Genomic DNA, 23,587 nt, shown 5'->3' with positions numbered 1-23,587 from the left:
GGACTTGTACACAAGGCAGAAAGGCACACCTGAGCCAGGGGAGGACTGGCAGCACACTGTCCTAGCTGACATCAATCTGCTCTTGCAGTTTTCAGAGTCAGACTGCCAGCAGAGCTAATTATTGCCACTGCAGTTAAAAGAACCACCCCTACTCTGTGCTGCAACAGAACAAATAACCTGAAGGAGCTGTCAGTAAATACAGGAGCAATCAAATAAAATAACAACTTCCTTATTTAGCTACTTATATCCCACATTTGGAACTTCCCATCTTTGCTCATCTCTTGTACAGTTAGCATTCTGCACTTGTACTTCTGTTCAAACCAGTTTAGCTGATCAGATGTCCACACACCAACTCGGGGTACTGAGATGTGGTCCAGACAGCTTGTCAATTAACTTGCTGAATAACACTAAAACCAGAAAAGCTCACACACCAAGGGAGTCATAGGATGTGTATTCCCAAAGAACAAGAAATCAGCTAAGCTGCTAATGCCAACATCAAAATGAGGGAGAATGTTTTTATTGAATCAATCAACTCTCAATAAGAGTGACTGATGTGTAAGCAAGCAGGCAGGACACAGATATGACCATTTCTATTAGCTAGGAGTAACTTCTTTTGACTTCTCATGGGTAGACAAGACACAAACAGCTAAGATGGAGTAACAGGAAACTGTAGAGAATAAATCTATATTCAAGATACTCTAATTTGTGCACAACACATATGCACCAGCCTGAATGCAGAAGCCAAGATTCAGCCTATATCGAGGGGTGACCTACTTCAAGTACTTCTTCTCAGGAACAGGAGATCAAGACTATGAGCAAAAGCCACACACACAGCAACACAACTGTAACTTGAGTTCATTTGGTCATGAAGACAAGCCCTTAGGCATTTCATTTCAATTTAAAACAAGTTATATATACAGTTTAATTAAAGCACTTCCGCATTTAATTTAAGCAAAATAGTTTTTATCAGAAAGTTACAAAACCCATAAAGCTGTGTTTTTCAAAACCATACTTTATTTTTAAAGGCTAACAGAAGTATTCAGAACTGTATTTCTTAAGCAAAAAGATTCACATTTCTTGTGCAGGGTCATTAGTAGGAAAAAGAGCATTTGGGGATTTACCTTTTTGCAACTGCTGTGGAGTTCCTACACCAAACCAGATTTGTTTAAAAATGGTAACATCAGTTATGGCTTAAGATACAGAATTACAAAAGAGTAACAGAGACGTTGAGACTCAAGCTGTGAACAAGTAACTGGTCATTTTTCCCACAAGGAGGTTTTAGCCGAGAGAAACAGAAGGAACAACTGTCTTTATTGGTAGACAAATCTACTGAACATCATCAGCATACACACTGCTTCAAGGATACCCATGCTGTGAAACTGCATGTGTTAGAAGAGTGTTCTCCTTCCAATTACTTCACCTTTTCTTCTACATCACAAGCCTCAAAACTATGGAGGCATGAAACCACAACAACTGATTTATTTTTTCTTTTTAAACAAGAGGCTACAAGAAAAGACGGAAGACTACAGAATGTGGTGAAGAAAGAGTCATCACCTCTACAGAGACAGCAGGACTTTGACCAAGGAATTTTAATCAGTGAGCATGTAAGGACTCAAACTGACTCAGAACTCAGAGCTGCAATTTTGTTGGGTATTTCTCCCCCTCACTGATCTGTAACTCTGCATGTACATGTTCTGGATGGCTTGCATTCAGTGGGACAGAGGTAGTGATGGGAACAAGATTCCTTCCCTAAAGTTTCCAAATAGATGCAACCTGGTAAGCATGGCCCCAAGGAAGGGTGAGTGCAACCAGCAAAGGGCCTGCCAACTGGGAAAGGACAAGAGCACAAGCAGACAGTAAGCTGCTCTCCCATACCCAGACTGATAAATTAAATGTTACATAAAGGTGCTGGACAAGAACTGAACAAGTAACGAAACATCTGTGGCCTCAGCAGTATGTACTTCATGCCAAGTTGTGCAAAGGATAGAACTGTACCTTTGCTGCACAGTTGTGGTGATCAAAATGATATAGTATTTGCAGTACTACCAGAAGTTCCAGTGTGTAACTAGCTAGCATGATTATACTGATAATAGCTCTATGAAGTCAGTTACCCATTAAAAAAAATTCAACTGTATTTGCAGACAATTCCTTTATCCAGTTAATTCTTCAGACTTGTCCCACCTTTGCTACTTTTCTGTCCTAAGGGGACTAAGACAGACTTCAACTGTTAAAGTTCTTGCCCCTTTGCTCAGTGAGAGCAATTTTAAAAAATAGCATGTTTTTATCTTACACTCCTGGAATACTACAATTTATTATAGGAGGGTTCATTCAGAGAAAATTGTCTGTAATTCTTATAATGAAAGGTTGCAACTCTTGGACAAGAAGGGATGGTTAAACTAGGTCATCTGCATGTAATTTGAGTGCTATAAACCAATAGTTGAACAAAATCAATACTTGGGGCTAGAGAGCAGTTGTCCTTAGAACACCCCGTTTCTCTTCTTAAGGAGATCAGAGGTAAAATGGTTTGTTTTATTGCAACACTGGTTAGCCAAATCCAATCCTTCCCATTCAGATATGATTTTTAAGAACCAGGGATTTTACGGTTTACTGCCAAATTTGGCAGACAATTTACTGATGAGATTCATGACCTTGGGATTGCTCTGGTACTTGGACATATTTGCTGGGTTCTGGGCAACATCTTGGAATGCAACCATAACTTCTGGATCCTGCAAGACAAAAATAAAAAAAAAAAAATTAAGGCATTTGTGAAACAACTCTACAGAAGTGGTTATGTGGTTCTGCATGGATGTAGTCTTGATCAGCTTTTAACATGACAAGACTACATTAGACTTCTGGCAAGAAGTCTATAAAGACAACCCAGTAACACAGTGCATGTTGTAAAGCTGTGTCAGTAAACACCAGAGACATTATTGAACTTACAGTAATAGTTCAGTGTGTGAGAAGGGAGATAGGATAAGAGTTCTATCTCCCCAGACAGAAGCTATCAAATACAGACACAAGTTTAAATGCATTTTGAAGGAGGTAGGAATTTGTTGTGTGTAGCATGTGTAATAGGCTAACTGTACTCTGAGCAACAGCTGATTCTCATCCTTTTCTCATTTTTTCATTCTAGCAGCAGAAGCCTGAAACTGTTGTGTTGTGAGCAGATGATGTGGCAATGTATGGCTTTTAAAAGTGCATCTTATTCTCAGTCATTCCTCACCTCCGCTGAGGAACCACACTTGGAAGAGAACCTTGTTATCCCTCATCACAGTACTATGTTGGAGCTGATAAATACATCCACATATTCAATAAAGACAGTGCCCAAAAAAATATCAACTCCATCTTCTCTATTCAGTATGAGAAGCATTAATACCTTTTTCCCATAATTCTAGTATACCTTTGGCCTCCACTGAACTTGAACTGTTTTACTCATTTTACACTAGTATGTTTTGAACATTTTGAATCTGTGTATCTCAGCCTGGAAAAATGTTTCCATTATAAGCATTATCTACCAAAATTAGAATTTTAATTCAACAGAAATGCAAGCAGTTTATTATGTTCAATACAAATCATAGCTGTTAGCTGTAATTTCATCTGCTGTTATCTGTAGGACATTTAAGTAGTATCACCAAAAGATAACTGCTCCCTAAACTTCTAACCCATTGCTACAGCAGGTGTGTTCTTTGGAAACCTTCAAAACCCAGCCAGTGTGCTCAGAGCTGTCTGTACTACAATAACACCATCCTGTATCTATTCTAGCATCAGACTCAGTCCAAAGCTGTTTAACAAGTCTGATCCTAAATTGCATTTGGTAGGTGTGGACTCCACTGAAAGCACCCACACACCTCAATCACGTTTTATACACGTTGGGAACCAACAGTCCAGTCTTACAGGAGGATTTACAGTTGTGTTGTCTCCCTCACAGAAGGTAATCTAGAGAGTACATGGAAAATAGAATACTAAAGTTCAGAAAAGAGAGACATTCTCAGAAAAGAGAATGCATCTACATTCTCTCCACTTTACAGGATTCCCATGCAAAAAAAAGGAAGACTTTCACAATCTCAGACTTTTTGAATTGATTTCAAAATAGGGCATATGATTATAAAGATCATGTCATGTTGCTAAGTCTGTGATTTCACTAATACATGAATCTGGAACAAAAATCTGAGTAAGCTTAGTCACTAGTTTGTGTCAAAGCACACCTAAATGAATGTTCAATATCCAGTTTTATGCTATGTGTTTCACTTTTCTATAGATTCACAGCAAGTAAATGATTCTGTACTTGTGTAACTCCCTGGAAGCTCTCAACCTTAGTGTTTATAACATTCAAGGTTTCACACTGATGAACAATACTATCAAAGTAAAGTGTAAGACTGAGGATATCAACATTTCTGTAGGGAAATATTAAGTACATAAGGTGGAATGGTAGCCATTCTATTAATGGTACTAGGGAGACATTCAGTTTTCTAATGCTCTAGTCTTTAGTTACAAAAGGAAAAATACTACTTCCAAGAAAAAAGTTATCATTTTTTTTTCCAACTTAACACATTTTTTTGGAAGTCTGAGTCTAACATATGGCTACATGTCAAATAAGGAATCTATAGGTTCATCTTACACATACTCCTTATGAAAAGGATTTCTACTTGACTCCAAAATGCAAAAGTCATGTGTAAAGAGAAAGCTGTTGTATATGCAAGAATATGAAGTATTAGACAACCCTCCAGGATAGGCAAAATAGTAAAATAAAACACACTAAAATTTCAGTCAATTCTCCTGTAAACTAGAAAGCTTAGGGGCAAATAAGCTAAAACAGCATACATTAGAAGTCACTGCAAAAAGTCACAACTTGCTACCATTACGAAGCTGTGAAAAGAAATGCAATAGAATAAATCTTCAGATAATGGAACCAGAGATCTTTCTCAAGAAAGAAGTTTTTATAGTGGATTGCAGAGATCACAAAATCATAGAATTGTTAGGGTTGGAAGGGACCTCTGGAGATCATCTAGGCCAACCCCCCTGCCCAGGCAGGTTCACCTAGAGCAGGTAAGATTTATGCCCATGACAAGCAGTAACTTTCCCAAACATGTTCACAGGCATCCATATCTGGTTCTTTGGTTGCTTCTATGGATGGCAAGATGAAGTTAACAGTACAACCAGTTTAATCTGGCTTGTCTTTAGGCACACACATTTGTCAGGTTTACTGAGATGTTAAAAGACTCAGGCATATTTCAGTGTTAACTCATGGAGAACAATCTCCAAAATGATGCAATTGTATCAAGTCTAAAGACACTGAGGTGGTGGCTTTTACTCTTAAAATATTCCTGTTTTGACACAAACTCCTCACTACAAAAAACCTCAACAGACTATCAGTTAAAAAGCAATTTTGGAGCGACTTGTGTGATTCAGTATGTTCAGATTTTTGTGTTACCTCAGATAACAGATATAATAGCTGCCAGCTAACATTATCCATCAATATATTCCATAGCTGCACTGAGCAGACACCAAGCAGTGAAAACTACTGTCTTTGAAAACTAGACCTTACACAGCCAATTCAGAAAAGACCAGAATGCAGAGTTGGACATTTTAGGAAAAGGTGGCAGTGTAGACACAGATCAAGTGCTAATAAATCACATCCAGATACAAAGTTGGTACAAAGAGGACAATAAGAGACTCAAGGCTTTGCTAACAGGCTGTACATGTTAAAGCCTGCCTGCATTATCAGAAAACACTGTCAACACACATTCTTGCAACAGAGTCCTACCCTATGTTGGGGCATATGTAATCAGCATGCAAGGGAGTTTTCTCAAAGGCATGTGACAAGCACTTAATATTTAGCTGCACCTCAACACTGTTTTCAGCAACCTCTAATCATAAACTCCAGTGCTATGGCAGGAAGTAGCCAAGTAAGGAAAACAGCTACAAGTCAGGGGCCTTTTCTGCATGGTTTGCATACAAGCCAACATTGCTGACTGTGGCAACCTAAGTAAAGGTGTGTTTTCCAACATCAGCAACCATTAAGGGAACAAACCCGTGAAGTTTGGCATGGAAAGTGATGATTTTTTCGTGATTCCAGGGCATACTGAATAAGGTTCCCTTGTGATGCCTTTATTTCAATAATCTGAGAACAATATGTAATACTACTTTATTCACAGCAATCCAGAAAAATAAAGAAAACAGTTTTATACTTGATCATATTAGAATGCAAATGTAACTACATAGCTCTGACTTTTTTTTGCCCACCTGCCCTTATAACTGGTGTTGTTAGATATGTTCCATTTAATTTGTTCAAATACTTTTCTTGAGTAGAAGTAGTCATGACACTGAGCAATTAATTAATTGAGCAATTAATCAAGCCCACAGGGAAGTAAGCTTTCTGAATATGAATTCAGAAAATGCCAGATGAAGAACTACCCTAATAATACTTTGTCTCTGGCAAGACCTCAAACATTTAATCTCCGAAGAAAAAGGCATTTCTCATCACAGTATTATTATAAATATATTGTGGTAGAAAAATATTAACTATTTTTTGTTGTGCATAATTATCCCTCTACAAAGCGTGTGCATTCAAAAAATAAGCAAGTGAATTATAGTGTGTGGAAAATGACCATCTGAGAGACTTTTTCTAAAGAGATGACAACTGTATATAGCACACAGTTTTGCCCATCATTGACCAGGGGTAGAACATGTGTGTCATCTTTAATTAAGCTTCCATTAGTTTGCAAAATAGCTAACATTGAATCCAGACAGTCTGGTGTCACACACAGCAAGAAAGAATTTTACAACAGAAATAAGCAAGCACCCCACTGCTATCCAAAAGGTCACATCTCCCTTCCTCCCCTTAGGCTCACAGGCACTGTTCCTCTCCCATTCAGAACATGTAGCTTTGACTTTAACAAATACTCACCTGCATGGCTGCAAGAACTTCTGGATCACTGAGAATCTCATTGAGACCTGGCATCCCTGCCATTCCTGGCATCCCTCCAGCCCCAGGAAAGCCACCTGAAAAGTCCACCACAAGAAAAATGCATGATGAAAAATGTTTAACTCACCTATACAGTAATTATGCACCCTGAGACCAAGACATACTGCTCTTGCCACACCTCTAAAGCCATGTCTTCTATAAAGGCTACAGCTGGTCCACTGAATGGAAAACAGGGTCTTCACCTTCTCTTTCTGTGAAGACCTACATGTTATTTCATCCATGTTTTTAATGCAATTGAATAGGAGGCTTGTAATGAGTGCAGTTCTTTTCCTGGTTAACTTAAATGAGGCAGGTCTCAAGGTCAGGAAGACAAGGAGTTTGAATGCCCAAGGTGAACAATTTAGGGCAGCAGAGGCTCAGTAGTATTATGTCCCAGGCACATTCCACATTTGGCAGGAGGTTAAGATTTTGAAAAATTGTACCACCAAAGGAAAAAAACTAAACACCACTAAAAACAACTAAACACCAAGAAAAATACCCCTAAAGCAAAATGCTTGAGATTCTGTTCTGGAATCCTTACTCAGCAGCTTCCCCAGCTGTGCTAACCATGATCCATATGGTCTCTATCAGGCTGCTGATCCAAATGGAGCCCACACAGAGCCTATCTCAACTACACCTCAATCTTCAAGAGCATTAGGAGTTTTGTTTCTCCCCAGTTCATACTATAACATGGAAAGCCTGATTTTTGTGAAACTGTAAAGGGTTAACCCTTCTATAGGGTAATCTGCACTACCTCCTTTAAAAAACTATTCTGCTTAAGAATAGCTTGCAACCAGCACAGATTTCCCTCATGTTTAATCCGAATTTTCAACTTGAAAACTATTGTTCTTAAGCTGAATGGATTCAAGGGACCCTGGATAATTTAGAAAACATTTTTATACTCATTTTTAAACACATTATCAAGCAAATTCTGCTTCTCTTGTTTTCCCAGACCTAAATCCTTTCATTCTGTTATCCTTCAATTACTGATTTCTGTCTTCTCTTTACTTGCTACACAACATCAATCCTCTTTAAGAGAAAGAATCCCATCCCTCTTACCACCAGTGCTCAAAGAGTTATTTGTAGACAAGTTCTAAACTTCACATAAGATTTTTCTAAGAACATAAAATAAGAACCAATGCTATAAAAACTGCAGTTACAAAACTCCATATAAAAACAACAGCCACCTCTACCTCAAGTATTAAAAATAAAGTACCTGGGAAGCCACCTGGGAAGCCACCAAACTGAGCTCCTCCTGCCTGTCGTCTTGCTTCTTCCTCCTGCAGATGAAAGCATATCATTCCACACAAAACAATGGAACTGCAGCCTGTTTTCTACTGCTCAACTGGGTTTAGGAGAAAAAAATAGCCAAGACTGTTTCAGGCAGATATACTATCACAATAAACAAAGCACTCTACTATGTTCAAAAGCACTGACAAGAAATAGTTCTGTCTATTCTTAATAAGCAATAAAATCAAATTAACTCCAATGCCCTCTTCTCTGGATTTCATTACTGGTCAAGTAACCAAGACGGAAACCAATTCTTTAAAATTTAAAATATTTTTTCTCTGTAATACATTTCAACCAGAAATAACCATGACACTCTCCAAATTATGAAGAAATATTAAAGCCTAAATATTCACCCTTTGTGCTTTCTCATGCTCCTCCCGTGCCTTCTTCACTCGTTCCATTCTTTCCTTAATTTCCTTCTCTTCACGCTTCCGCTCATATTTTCGTCGATGTTCTGCAATTTTCTGAGCCTGTAGCAATGGAATACCAGGAGTTCCTATACATTTCCAGCATATCACACAACATATTTCAATACAAAATACATGTGAGCATAACCAACCGGTTCTACCAGCTCTTAAAAGTAAGATCTGATTTCACATCCTAAAAGCCTCTTTGTTTTAGGAGCCATTTGCTACTTCTTTCCCATGGCAATCAGTCATTCATGCCTACTCAGCCCTGACTGGATTCAACAGAAAATGCATTTTTTTGCAGTAGTTTTGGGACTTGCATCATCATTAGAACTTGAACATGTTATTATTCCATGTCCCTTCATGCTTTTATGCTGAAATACTGATTTCTCTGGGGCTCAAATCAGCAACTGCCCTGGAAAAGGGCACCATAGGAAGTGTAACTCCCACTGCACACACATACTTGTTACTGTGTTACTGCTGCTTCAGATGCCTCAACAGAACATACATACAACACAATCAGACCAAATCATTCCTCAACCAAACCATGAAATGGCTGGTGGGGAGGAAGTTTGCTTCCTCTTACTAACTTTTTCCTCAAGTTTATTAAATCTACAGCCCTAGAAAAAGACAAATTAACAATGAACTTCCCAAGGCGCCTCACTCAAGACTCACTATAACAACTGAACTAACTGCAGCACAGCTTTCCTCAAAACAGAATGTATCTTTATAAAATCATTGCAAAAATTGTTCATGATTTCACAAATTGTGTATGACAATTATTCTGCAACATTCCTGTAATTAAAAACACAGCAAAATCCGGGTGCAAGAACAAAGATACTACTATGACAATAGATACTCCTGTATTATTTTAGAATACTCTCTGAAGGAAAGAATTACTTTATAAGTAGCAGAACTTTGATACAACTTATTTTAGCTAGGAGAGACTCATTCCATACTACATCACCCCTGAACTGCACCTGCCAGAGAAAGTACACTGGAGGCAGCAGGAATGATACAGAGTGAATGCAGTACATGCTATCAGATCCTGATGTCACTGCCATTTAATGGCTTATTAAGAGAGAGGCAAGTGTTCTGTTTTCTTTTTAATGATGTATTAAGAGTTTCCAAAGTTTAGATTTTCGTTATTTCTAAGTATTTCTCAAAATGATCTAAACGTTTTTAGAATCTTAGACTTTTAGCTGAAAGACCTACAAAGTAAAAAAAAAAAATCTAGGAAAGCTTGAAGTGAATAAATTAGGTGAATACACCATTTTTACTTACTGAAGATTTTGAAAAGCACCCATGAAAAGATCATACATTTTTCCTTGAGCTACATACACACAAATTCCCATGCAGTTGGGAACTGCATGGGGATACACATCAATGTTAACTCAGATACTCTGCTGTTTCTGTGCTCAAGCAGATTAACTGGGAAATAAAAGATTCCCCCTCAGCCAAGCATTAAGTATACTTCTTAGGAAAACCAGCTGAGACCAATAATTACATTAACCACAGATCAATAGTCTCCAAAACAGAAGACTAATAGGTTGCAAAATGCTTCCCACTGTCATTTTGCTGGAGACAGCAAAGACATGGTAGAAAAGCTGAAAGCTGAAGTTATTAGACACAGGAATGTTTATGCATGTGGGGTGTTAAAGCTTGACTGGCTGCCAGATGCTCACTAAGCTGCTCCCTCACTCCCCCCTCCTCAACAGGACAGGCAGAAAGAGAAAATAAGATGGAGAAGCTCTTAGCTTGAGATAAAGACAAGGAGATCACTCACCCACTACCATCATGGGCAAAACAGACTCAACACGGGGAAGATTAATTTAATTTATTGTCCATCAAAAATTGAGCAGGATGATGAGAAACAAAGATGAAACTAAAACCGCCTTCTTCCCAAAGCTCAGCTTTACTACTTCATTCCCTACTCTTTCATCTCCTCCCCCCACCCTGAACAGCACAATGGGATGGGGGCTGTCATGAGTTCATAGCATTGTACCTCTGCCACTCCTTCCTTTCCACACCTTTTCTGCCCCAGTGTGTCTGCCCCACAGGACACAGTTCTCCACAAACTGCTCCAGTGTGGTTGTACCCACAAGGTACAGTGCTTAAACAACAGACTGTTCCAGCATGGGTTCCTCATGAGCTGCAGCTCCTGTCACAAAACCAGCTTCTGTGTAGGCTTCTCTCCATGGGCTGCAGTTTCTGCCAGGAGCCTGCTCCAGTGGACTCTCCACGAGCTGCAGCTTTCTCCAGGGCACATCTACTTCCTCTGGCATGGGATCCTCCATAGGCTGCAGGGTGGATATGTGCTCCACTGTGGACCACCATGGGCTCATGAAGGACAACCTGCTTAACTATGACCTTCCCCATTAGCTGCAGGGGAATCTCTGCTCCCATGCCTAGCACACCTCCTCCTGCTTCCTTCTTCACTGATCCTGGTGTCCCTGTAGGGTTGCTTCTCTCATATTTTTCTTCTTTACACCCCTCACTCTCACAGACACCATGCTGCATTTTTTAACCCTTTCTTAAATATGTTATCACAGAAGCACCACCAGCATCACTGACTTGCTCAGCTTTGGCACCAGCTGGAACTGGTTCCCTCTGACACAGGGACAGCCTCACATCTCTTCTTACAAGAGGCCAGCCCTGCAGTCTCCACCTTCCCCCAAACCTCCTGTGTAAACCCAACACAATGCTACAGCTGCCCTCTGTGGTGTGTCAACCACTTCAAACAAACAGGCAAAAACAGATGAGAAAGAAATCCTGCTATCAATAGTGTCACATTTGTTACACAGAACTACCTCCTTAGAAGAATGCTGGCGTCAGCCATGGGAGATCAGCTGAAAACCAGTGTGTAGAGCTGAGGCTGCCCCCATGGGGCTGACTAATGAAAGTACAAATCACAGCAAAATGCTTCCTTTGGAAAACATGCCCAGGGACAAAGCTTTGATCAACTCGGAAATATCTTGTAAAAAAAATCAGCTCTCTCTCGCTTTTCTGAAGATTCTAAAGAATCTTCAGATTCTTTTCTGAAGATTCTAAAATACCTGGAAAAACTTTAACTGCTTCAGATTCTTCTGTTAACATTTTAAAAAGGAACACATTTCATATTTTGGTTACATGCCCAGCCCCACAGATTCAATTTCTCTACACACAGACACAAACAGCTGTTAGTGAAGATAGAACTATTTATAAACTCAGTGTGAAGTGTCAGATGACACAGGAACACATTTCTACAAGACAATGCCCATTGGAAGAATATGAAGGCAGCTATGTCATTCAGACAAATACAGGAAAGACCTCCAACATTCCTCCCCACTTACTCTTGGTTGAACCTCCTTCAGCATGGCACTTGCATCTTCATCATAATCCAGTTTACAAGCTAATGCAAGATCATGAGCAGCCTCCTCCCAGTGGCCAAGAAGTCTGGAATTCACAAGACATCAACAGTCAGAAGGAAAAATGGAACACTTACTTCTTCAAAATATTTAACCATGCAGCATTCAGAATTTTTACCTAGAGCTACAAGAACTTATAGAAGTTTAATAATCATGATGTTTCCTCTAAGCTGCACACCACAATACCATTAGAGGATGCTTGCTTGCTTAATATCCTTACAGTGACTTTTGCTTGAAGTAACAATGAGTAAAAAACGCTCCATGGGATCATGTCATTGTTTGCCATAAAGAATGATCTAACAGGTAGAAGATACCCTACCTAAACACATGAAGCACACTAAGAAAAATATTCTGCACCGCCAGGCACATGTTTAGTCTACACAGGCAGTGTTCTGTACAAGTCTCCACCACTACTACAGCTCAAGCTTAAGTGTGTCCTCTTACTCAGCCCTCAAACTTTCTGACTGGATGCACCATGTCTTAGTTGAAGAGGTCATGTAAGCCTCTATGCACACCTCTTTACTATTAATTGATACAAACTCTTGATAATCAAAAATTTAACCAAATGGTGGTATTACTAAATGCTCAAAGCACTTTTGATCACAGACAGAGGTATTAATTCAAACTATGCTCCAGTCTTCTCACTCTTAGGCTTTACACAGTAAATTACAACTGTAGACACTAACACACTACTCTGTCTAAAATGCTTTTTTTAAAAATTATATTAGCATTTACTTCTTCCACTTTTATACAGGTCATGAAAGTTTTCACCTTTTTTTCTGATTTACTGTTATTAAAAAAAAAGCAAAGTTGAACTATAGCTGGGGGATGCCTAATGCCATTTTAAATAATTACACTGTCTGCTTAATACCACTCCTCAGCTGAAACAAATGGCTCCCTTAATAACCAGGCATTTAAATTTACTATGTAAAAGAGCTCTAGGATCTAAGAAATAAGGACAGCAGAGAAATGTTCAAGAATTGTAAGTTAGTAAAAACAACAAGTGAAAACAAAAGACGTCCAAACAAAACACGCAGTCCTAGATCTCATAATCTTAACCAAATGATTAGAAGATGTTATTCAGAAAAGCAGTAAGCCATTAGAAGATGAGAGAGAGAGGGAGGATGAGGGGGGGACAGTACCAGGAGGACTACTCATAAATTGCCATTAATAAATCACCATCATCCTTTCTTTTCTCTAAGCCACAGACTCAGCACAATGGTTTCTTGGCTCATGGCTACTGCTCTCAGGTACAAAATAAACAGTTCAGAGACACAGAGAAGGAGAGGATGTATGAACAAAACTGTTGCCCCCAACAGAAGATAATATCAAGTACAGGTGTAGCTCATTACCTATGTGCTTTTCCCCTCCATTTATAGGTCTGTGCCGAGTCAGGATTAATCTTGATGGCTCTGTCACAATCTCTAATGGCAGCATTTGGCTTCTGTAGTTTCACAAAAACACTGTGGGAACAAGAACATTTATCATACATATTGAAATACCAAGTTACTAACTTAAGCTGGAAATAATTTTGGATGACTAACAGGCAAGCTAGTGAGATAATGCATTTGAAGAGCTGAGTTCAAAAAGATTTCATAGTGATAAAGTCACTAAAATTTAGTCTCACCCTCCTAGATTGTAGGTGAATCATTTGCAAGAACTGAAAGCATTAATTGTCCAGACTCCAGTCTTGTCAGCAAGAATAACTTCAATGCAGAAGGAAAAGATACATAAATGCAAAGGACAGTTCAGCCCCATGGTGCTTGAAGTCTATAGCCAATGCCAACTAGCAGTTTGAACAGAACTACAGTAATATTCTGCATGCCGTATTGCACAGTCTTCAACACAGTAACACAGAAAGCATGAGGAGTTATTCTGGCTACAAGGATCAACAGCTACAGTCATGAGGAAAAAAAGACAGGAGATGAGTCATCAAAATCAAAAGCAGCAAAACAAACACAAACTCAGCAAGAAGCCTCAGTTCCTTGTCAGTTACATGTGAAAACTGCAAATTTTACAACAAGCATATCAGACTAACTGGCAGAGTGGTACTTTAGGAGACTCAAGCATTTCAAATTAAAATTTTCTGAGGAAAACACTAAAAAACATACCTGAATTGACAAAACTATTTTGTATTCCACATATTGCATGTCAGAACTTCTATATCTACATCTAATTCTACATCTCCCTTTTACATCTACTTGAAAACAGTTTATCAGCAATTATAATGCCTGTAAATAACTTCATTATTAAGGCCTGTTAGAAAGCAAACACAAAGTGACACGTTATCTTCCAGGAACAAACAGGTGGACACCATGTCAGGGAACTTTTAAACTTCTCCTAACATTCTCATTTTTCATTGCTACACCCAGTCCCCAGAAGATATGGCACTAGAAGGGATTTTAGAAATACTGTTACAGTGGCGAGTGTAATACAGCAACAGTGTATTAAGGTACACAAGCAATGTTACATGCAAAAACTTGCTATTGGAATGAAAAAAACAGCAAGGCAAGTATCAATTAAGCTGTGCTACAACGGAACAGTTAAAGGACACTAATTATTCTCATGGAAGTTGAGCTTTTCTTTGAATAATACTTTGCTATGGAAAACATCCCCTAAATTATCAAATCATCCATGGTTAGTGGTCTTTTGTGTGAAAACAAAAAAAAAATCATCTTCTGCAACCCATACTTGTCCAGCCTTCCTCAAAAATCAGGAAGATAAAGATGTTTGTGCATTATGAAGTTAGAAAATTCCCAATGCATCATCTACAGTCTGGTAGATGTAATTAGCAGTAAGGTGGGTAGTGAACAGGTTGAGATATAGATGTGTTCTGTTCAAACATAAGACTGTTGAACAGAATCTAAAAACAAACTCATTTAGCAGGTACAACAGGGAGAGAATGCACAGGATTCTTAATTAAGTTTGCATCTAAATGGGGTATCATTTCAATCCCACAATAAACTTCAGATCTTACCAGTGTTTGTAATCCAGCATTATTCTATCTCAACATACCAAATGCAATACTGTTGAGGAATCCTTTCAGTGCAGGTAGCTCCATGTGCAGCTGCAGTGTCAGCTGAAGACTGAACTCTGGGTGGTGAGAGCCCCAGGCAAGAACTGGTGTCAACCTCTGCACAGGGACCTGTGGCCCAGCCAGGTGACTGGACACTCTGAGATACTGCAGGAGCCCGTGACCTCAGACTTTTACAAGCACAGACTGTGAAGGCATAAAAGCCATGGATGTCCTTTGCTTGGGATCCCTCCTCAGAGGCACCAACTCGAGCTATTATTTTGTTATTGTATCATGATTAAATTATTTGAAGGATCCAGATGTCTGAGACTCTCCTATGGGAAATTCAGGGTCAAGACAGTAAGGAAGGCTGGTCTGACTGCATGAGTGTGGGGTGTGTAGCTGCAAAGGGGCTTCAGTCCCAGCTCAAGACAGTGTGTGACTGCCAGGGTTCCCCCTGAGAGGTCAGAGAGGAAAGTTTTCTTAGCAATGTTACCACAATGTATTTTGGAACACCATTCTGTTATTTACTCTGTTATCAAGATTCTTTATATGCCTGCTTCAGCAAATCTGGTGAGTGACGTATCAGAGAAACTGCATGAAATGAACACTTCCCTTTCCCTCCTATGGTTTAAGTTTACATACTTCCTCAAGTTCACTTACATTTAGACTCCTTAAGGAAAGTAACAGAACAGCCAGAAACATAAATCACTAGTTTATAACTCACCTTGCCCTCTTGGCATACAAGATGGCCAAACAAGGATTCAGCTTGATAGCTTCTGTGAACAAGTCAACAGCCTTCTGAAGGTCCCCTAAATGTAAGTACCAGTGAAGTTTCAATCATTGTGTAACAAAATTACATCCAAATTCCCAAACCTGCCTTACATGGTGTTATGTGCCCAGACACTTCTTAGATAGAACATTATCAACAAAGAAAAGATCAACTTCTCCCTCTCGCTATGTTACTGAAGTACAAACTCCAAAATTAATGCTTGAGAGACTTTTCACGGTTAGATTTGTATATATAACTTGGAATGCAATCAAATAGAATGTCACATCTTTATTATACACCTTTCCACAGCATTAAGACAAACCACTAGAGACACTAATCATAATATGGAGGGAACTACTATAATGATTAATTTGTAATTAAGATGCTGCACTACCTCATTCCCCCTCCCATCCTTCCCTAGCCTATGGCTACATTGCAAAAACAGTACTTGAAGAAGTTTTCATGTTCTAGATAGTTTTGGGTATCCAACAAGAAGTACATTTTCTTTTCCTTGAAAGAACTGAAAATGGTTGATATTTACATTCTTTTCAAAATAGGAGAACCAAACCTAATGTCCTTGAGTAAGTACTAAAAAAACAATGTATCACCTTCACTTAGAGCATTTATGGCTTCAATCTTCTTTTCATTAGCTTGATCTGCCATCTCTTCAGTTACCTAACAAAACAAAACAAAAAATACACACAAACCCCAAAAGCTGTAGAGTCCAGGCCAGAATTACCATGGCAAGACCATGCCAAAGGAGAAAGCTTCAGTTTTTCAATCCAGAACCTTAATTTTAATTCGCACTGAAATCACAGTCCAAAAAAAAAAACCAAAAAAAACCCCACAAAGCCTTTGCTTTCAGCTTGAAGACATTCATCAACATTATTTTTAGCTATAAAACACTTCAAGTCTAAGTTGAATAATGGTAGAATTCTATATATCTAGTTTGCAGGGTGTTTTGATAAACTTCTTTGGTGTTTTCTGACCTGATCTTCCACATGGAACTTTTTGACTGACTCTAACCTTGGAAAAGACTATGATTTTAAGCCAGTAAGTTTTCTGTTTAGAAGAAAAAGAGACAAAACAACAGCTGGCTACACGGATAATATTCATCCTCCCTCAGCTGCTATCCTTGATTACACTCAAACTCCCTCTCTCTCTTCCTACTGCCACACTGAAAATATTACCTCCAAATTTTCATCTCCCATTTCTTGAGGGTCATCATTGTCTGGTTCAATCACTCCCTCATTATCAATTTCTGGGGAAAAAAACAAAATGCAAGGCTAAGCTCCATCTACAGAGACAGGATTTTCAGAATCATTTTCACATTGCCAAAATGCAATAAAATAATCTCTTTTCCTCACCTAAGTCGCTCTCTTCACTTTCTGGTTCAGGTGATTTGCCTGGCTCCTCTGGGTGCTCCTCTGCTTTGCCCTGAGAGAGACACATATTTGGAAGCACACATCATTTCTGATTGATGCTCTGTTTCCACTCTCATAAATAACAATGTATTAGAAAAATCAGATTGCTATACAGCTGAATCATTTTCCCTCCTCTCAGATTAAGTCTATCACGTATGCAAATGTTTCAGAGCCCAAATCTGGACTCATGAACTTCTATTATTGGTGAAGCTGGTCCTTCAAGTTTTGTAATTCAATAACCAAAACCAAATAATCCAAATACCACCCAATCCAGATCCACTTTTGCAGTGATTACTAACCAACCCTCCCAATCTTCCTGCCTTCCCTCACACATTCTCTGGATCAAAAATTCTCTCAATCTAATACTATTAAGCTAAGGTCCTTCAGCAGGGAACAATTAGCTGATGACAATGATTTAAACATTGGTTTTGTTTGCCAAGGTCTGAGATTGTTGCCACTTGTATACATGCAGATTTTTTTTTTCAAAAATTTCAAGTATTTTCTTATTTTCTAACTAAATTTCATCTGAATCCCATAATTTAGCACATCCTGTCTATAATCACAGATATAAGCTGCTTGTGTTCATACTTAGTGTCATACACTATATTCAGTACATACACACAATCCCTCCATATAGCTCTAACTAGCCACTAATTCCAGCATCCACTGTCTCATTAAATAAATTAAAAAACATCTTTTTTCTAAGAGAATTTCAAACTTGAAAAAAATCCTGATATAAATACCTACAAGGCAAATTTACTTTCTCCCTTAAAATAAATGAACAAAAACCAACATCTTCCATAATACTGCCTTAAAAATTTAATAGTTCAACTGATCACTTCATTACTTATCATGCTTGTTAATAGTTCTTCTCATGAAAAGATTATCATTTAATCCACTAATGACTAGAGAAGTGGTTTATAAACAGACAAGAGAAAACAGAAAAAAAAAGGAATCAAGACTTGGTTTGGCATTTGCATTGCAGAGAACATCAGGCATTCAGGATTAGGGAAATGGAGCATGATAACACTTAAAATGAACTAGGAAGCCATCTGTAACAAGCCATGTACAATGGGGCAGGTTTCAGACTGAACTCTCACATTCACCCACCCTGTCTGAGTGAAAACTGACAGCAATTTTCCCCCTTCTGCTGCTCAGTAATTTTGTCAGCATCAATTTTCAGCGATAAATTCTTCATGTCTCACCTTACTTGTCTCCTCTGTGGAGGCATTGGCTGGAGCAGGCGGTATTGTGCCTCCCATACTTTTCAGCAAAACAGAAGACAAAACAAAACAGTAAGATTATCAAAAGAATGACATTATTTTATTGATTCAAATCCTCATAATCTCAGCTTTTTGTTGTAACACAGAACATGATGATCCATTTCACTGTCAAAGCAGCAAACACAGTACACATCCCCCACACTATTCTCAGTGTAGTGCAATGCAGACTGTTGTACAACTCCATTGAGACTTGTATTCACTCACATCACCCTTCACCCACCCACCCTTTCTCACAAGGAAAAGCTGCCTCTGGGCTCAAATGGATTTTCTTCTTTAAATGTAACATATGTTTGAATCAAAACTAGATGTTATGATTCTAGATAATCAACTATAATTACTAAAATGATAATTTTTGAACAGAGGTCCAACAATTAAAGAGAACAGCCTAAAATGCATATGCAATTAAAAAAAACACTGCTGCCTAGAGAGAAATATAATTTCTTGTACATATTGCAATATTCCTACTTCTCCATTACAATTAAGGAGCAGTCTTTGTAGAGACAGCATTCTGTCAATATAGAATAAACTTCCACATTATATTGACTTTGGTTAGCAGCCAGGAATAAGCAGAGGCTGAATTCTCCAACCCTTTGACAGAACATCTCATCATACCTATGACAGTGTGCCACAAGGAATACCATTCCCAGCCATCCTCTGTCCCCCATTTCCACCTACTGATGGTTTTCAATAAAAATGTTTCTATGAGCTCAACAACCAACTTTTTGGGGTTCCACACAACTGGTTAGATGGGATGCAGGGGAGAGGAGAAGGAGGTGGGCAAACAGGGATGGTGTGGGCAGAAGGAACTGGAAGGATGTAGGACTATCTGCTTTCAGGAATTAGTGCAACATAAAACTGTATCCCAAGGATGAGAAGTTATAGCTTCTTAAGTCAAGCTACTGCAGTTCATTCCCCCCCCTCTTCCTCCCTCCTGCACCATCTCAGAGTCAGGCCTCAAACTGGCTGAAAACAAACCTGAATGAGGTGGGATAGAACAGGATAGGGATCAATTGGGGGAGAAAGGGTAGAAGAGTGAAAAAGAGTTGACAGGATTGACAGCTCCTGGCACAAGGCCCTGCAGCAAAAGGCAAGCAAACAGCATTTAAGTTACTTCTCATTTACAAGGAAAAACTGTCCAAAAACCCCCAAAAAGCCAAAACCAACCAACCAACAAAAAAAATCCAAAAACCAACAAGTGACAAACCACAGCATGTTCTGAAGCTATTGCAACAACCTACACGTGTCCCTGGGATGTTGACATTACTTAACCAAAGTTATATTGCAAGGACTAAACAACTGCAGTCTGAGAAATCATTATCCAGCTAGGCAGAAAACACAAACACGTCCTAACTGCTCCTCCTAAAGTTTTGCCCTCATAGTTTGACAACAGAACACAAAACTCTCTATAAGGCTGTAAAAACCAAGGAGAGGACTACAGGGACCATCTCGAGAACTTGCAACTTTTCTTCTGCATAAAGAAAACTACAAATTACGAAGCATTTTAGCAGTGCTAATAGCTAATATCCATGGTATCAGCTGGTTTTAACTCTAACACCTTAAATCACCTCAAGATTGAAACAACTTAGTCTCCTCTGTCCTCTTCATATACCCCCAAAAACTATCCAAGTTTAGATCAGTTTGAGAAATGTTTACTAATATACAAGCATGTTTTATAATATGCTATTTCATGAACTGCCAAGGCTAAACAGTTTCACTCAGAGTCCTTGAAAATATTTTTGCCACCCTGTTAATCTCTATTTAAACTACAGTTATAATCCCAGAATAACTCAAAAGCAAGTTACTCTAGGATCTCTTAACCCACTATTTGATTACAATGATTAAATGCACAACAGGGATATATGCAAAGTTTGCAATGCATCTAACCTCAGCTGTATATATGGAAAAACGAGACACTCTTGTAGGAAAAGGCAGGTGCTGAGCTATAGAAAAAGCACAGACACACAGAAGACACACAGAGAGCTGTGATATGTGTGATGCCAGTAACAACTGGGAGTTGTCAGGACTCCATTGCAACAGTGACTGCACATTTCTACTCATCACAGCCATGAGAAGAATCGTGTTTATGGCTTGTTGGAAGAACTGCAAAGGTGATTTTTGCATCTACTTTTATTATTGACAGCAAAATTATCTTTAGAGAGAAACTGGATTACAGTGAATTCAAAAGGGTAAAAACCTATTTGAACAAAACAATCAAAAAAGGCAAAAAGCCTTATTCATCAGTTAGGGATTCTGTGTTTTATTTTTAAAGACTGCTATTGTTTCTTTGTTCAATTGCAGGGTTTTGAAATGTGTTTCCTTTAAAGACTCATTCCATAATTCAAGTAAAACATTTGTATTTTTATGTAATTATGAAAAAATGGCCATGACTAAAAGGAATGTCAAAATACTTTCCAAACACACTCACGCACTACTGTATGCTTTCACTACAAAGAGCATCTATATAGAAATTAAACACAACAGCTAGGCAGAATAAAGGTTAGAAAACAACAAGTGCAGGAAAACAGGTAAGACTTAAGGTTACTGATGCAATATCAACAGCTAGTCAAAAATAAAGCATCCCATTCTGGCTTCAAGAGCAGTTAGCATAATTTAAATTAGAATCACTAGGTTTAAGGGAAAAAAATCAAAGCAATTAGCAGAATTTTAGCTGAAAGATTTAATGATGGATTTTAGTATCATTCAATCATTATTTTAATGACTCATAACACTACCTAGGTAAACAAACCTGTCTTTCAGATTAAGACAGGTGAGCCAGACAGAGATATAAGGGTTATCACATTTATTTCCACCTGAAGATGGGCCATGCTGTTTGAAGCAGTTTCCAAAGAATGATCAGGCCCTATAAATGCACTTCATAGTTCTACAGCAAACAGCACTATTATGTAAAGACAGAGGGAAACCCACCAGACTTCCAGACAGTTTTTCATGGAAAGTAATGTGCATTCCCACTACCACTATCCAAGTGTATTAATTAGGCAAATATTGAACTCAAATACGTGAAGAAAACCAGAAAACTTGAGAAAGCTACAGGAGGTTCTGAAGTACTTTTTATCTTCTGAGATAAAGACATTCAGTGAAGATTTTACATGTAAAAAACATTCCATGGCTCTAAATGTAATTTCTGTATTCATAAGACAAGCACCAAATATAAATTCTCCAAATTAATCTGGAAATTAAAGCCCTCTCCATTAATATGGAGAAAGATGGTCATCTTTCCATTCCCTAACACTTTCTTTGGCCAAAAGAAATCAGTGTTCTTCCTCTCCCTCTTAAAGTAGCCTGTCCACACCTTCAGATTTACACAACAGAAGTACTGGAAGAAACCTAGGGTAAGGCACTGAAGTATTTTATGCAGTGGCAAAAGGAATGAAGACCTGCAGTAGGGTAAGACAGACATTGATCTCCTTCCCAAGTAGAGGTATATCTACTGCAAAGTACTGCAAAGCCAAGTTCAGTTAAATACAAGTGATTTTATAACCACAGTAATATTCAGATGCATAAAAAAATTAAATATCACTGTAAAAAACCACGATTAACCACTTAATTGTAGCCATATTCACTATAGCACATATTGTGAAATGCCAGTGTTTAGTTCTGTGTATATATATATATATATATGTATATACACACACCTCTATGCCCACAAAACCCTGCTGGCTTTTCAATTAATTACAAATACTATACAGCAGGAAAGTCTAAAATACATTCAGATTAAAACAGATTTTCTAAAACGAATCCCAGTTAGTCAGTAGATAAAAATCTTTTAAATTCCCTTTGCATAAAGTGTGCACCTGAGAGCATGTCCCTGACTTCTCAAGAATTCTTTAGCGTAGGAGCCACAAAAGCCAAGCAGAGGCACGGCAGCTGAACACAGCAGTTCTGTGGGTTCTCTGCCAGCAGCAAAGAATCCCAACCCTTCCAGCCTCGTGCTTCTGGGCGCTCGGGGTGGAACCCAAAGAGGATTTTTAACTGAGAAGCATCTGCTAGCACAGGCCTGGCGCACACAGACTACGTGCAGCGTAAACAGCAGGTATCTGAATGGCCCACAGGGAGCGGAGAATTCCACCACTTTGGAGACAATAAACTTCAAAGAGCAAAACACGTTTGGGACAGGAACTACAGCTGCCAGGTGTTTTGTGCTTTTGGGCACCAGAATGCAAATCAACGCCACTCACCTCCCCAGAAACTCGGCTCCTTTTTAAGTCAGGCTAGCCAACTCTGCTGCGTAATGCGAGAATTAGCTCAGTAAGTATTACTCTGGGGCTTTCCAGGCTGGAAAGCCGAGCCACTGAGATGGCCAGGGGGCACACTTTTTGCAACGGGAATAGCCAGCGTTAGGGGAACGACACAAAAAATTAGCAAGTCTTTTTACCGCGCCAGGAGTAACCCCGGCGGGAAGAGGAGGAGAGGGCGGGAAGAGCAGGGGAGGAGGAACGGCAAGGCCGCAGCGCGGGAGCGGAGCGGAGCGAACCCCCGGCGGCACGGCGCGCCCCCCGCCCGGCCACGCGGCGCGCTGAGGCGACAGGAGACACGACACGCGACACGCCCCCCCTCCCTCACGGCGTCCCGCGCCAGGACAGCCTGCCCGCCGCCCCCTCACGGCCGCCTCCTGCCGCGGCCCGGCACCGACCTCTCCACCCACTCGCGGAGGAAGGCGAGCTCCGGGCTGTGCAGCAGGCCCGGGTTCTGCTTGCACAGCCGCACGAAGGCCCGCAGCTCGCTCAGCTTGCGCGAGTCCATGGCGGCACGGCGGCGGCCCAGGCGCGCTCGCTCCCTCGCTCCCCCGCCCACCCGCCACGGAACCTTCCAGCCCGCCCCGCCCGCCACAGGCCGCTCCCGCCCAGGCCCGCCCACAGCGGGGTTCGGCACCGCCCGCCGCCATGGCTCCGCCCGCTCCCGGCACTGCCCCGCCCGCTCCCGCCAGGGACACGCCCGCAAGCGCCGCTCGGCGCCCTGGAACCTTCCAGCCCGCCCCGCCCAGCCTGTCCGAGCCCCGACTGTCATGC

General features: G+C 39.8%; 1 protein-coding gene across 1 annotated transcript; it reads right to left on the bottom strand.

The window, feature by feature from the left end:
- Window positions 1-992: 992 nt before the first annotated feature.
- Window positions 993-23,390, bottom strand: ST13 (ST13 Hsp70 interacting protein). Its single transcript, XM_085048681.1, has 12 exons — window positions 23,212-23,390; window positions 18,483-18,540; window positions 17,221-17,290; window positions 17,044-17,114; window positions 16,462-16,528; window positions 15,809-15,893; window positions 13,421-13,531; window positions 11,994-12,096; window positions 8,608-8,724; window positions 8,181-8,244; window positions 6,908-7,002; window positions 993-2,726 (listed from the first exon to the last, which is right to left on the bottom strand). Exons 1-12 carry the CDS (start codon window positions 23,319-23,321, stop codon window positions 2,598-2,600), a joined length of 1,080 nt encoding a protein of 359 aa, XP_084904807.1. The 5' UTR covers window positions 23,322-23,390; the 3' UTR covers window positions 993-2,597.
- Window positions 23,391-23,587: the final 197 nt, after the last annotated feature.

This window comes from Lichenostomus cassidix, chromosome 1Aa, assembly GCF_008360975.1.
Source record: "Lichenostomus cassidix isolate B80296 chromosome 1Aa, HeHo_3.0, whole genome shotgun sequence".
In the NCBI taxonomy this organism is placed as follows: domain Eukaryota; kingdom Metazoa; phylum Chordata; class Aves; order Passeriformes; family Meliphagidae; genus Lichenostomus; species Lichenostomus cassidix.
Note: the sequence above shows the minus strand (reverse complement) of the source record. Positions and strands in the feature narration are given on the sequence as shown.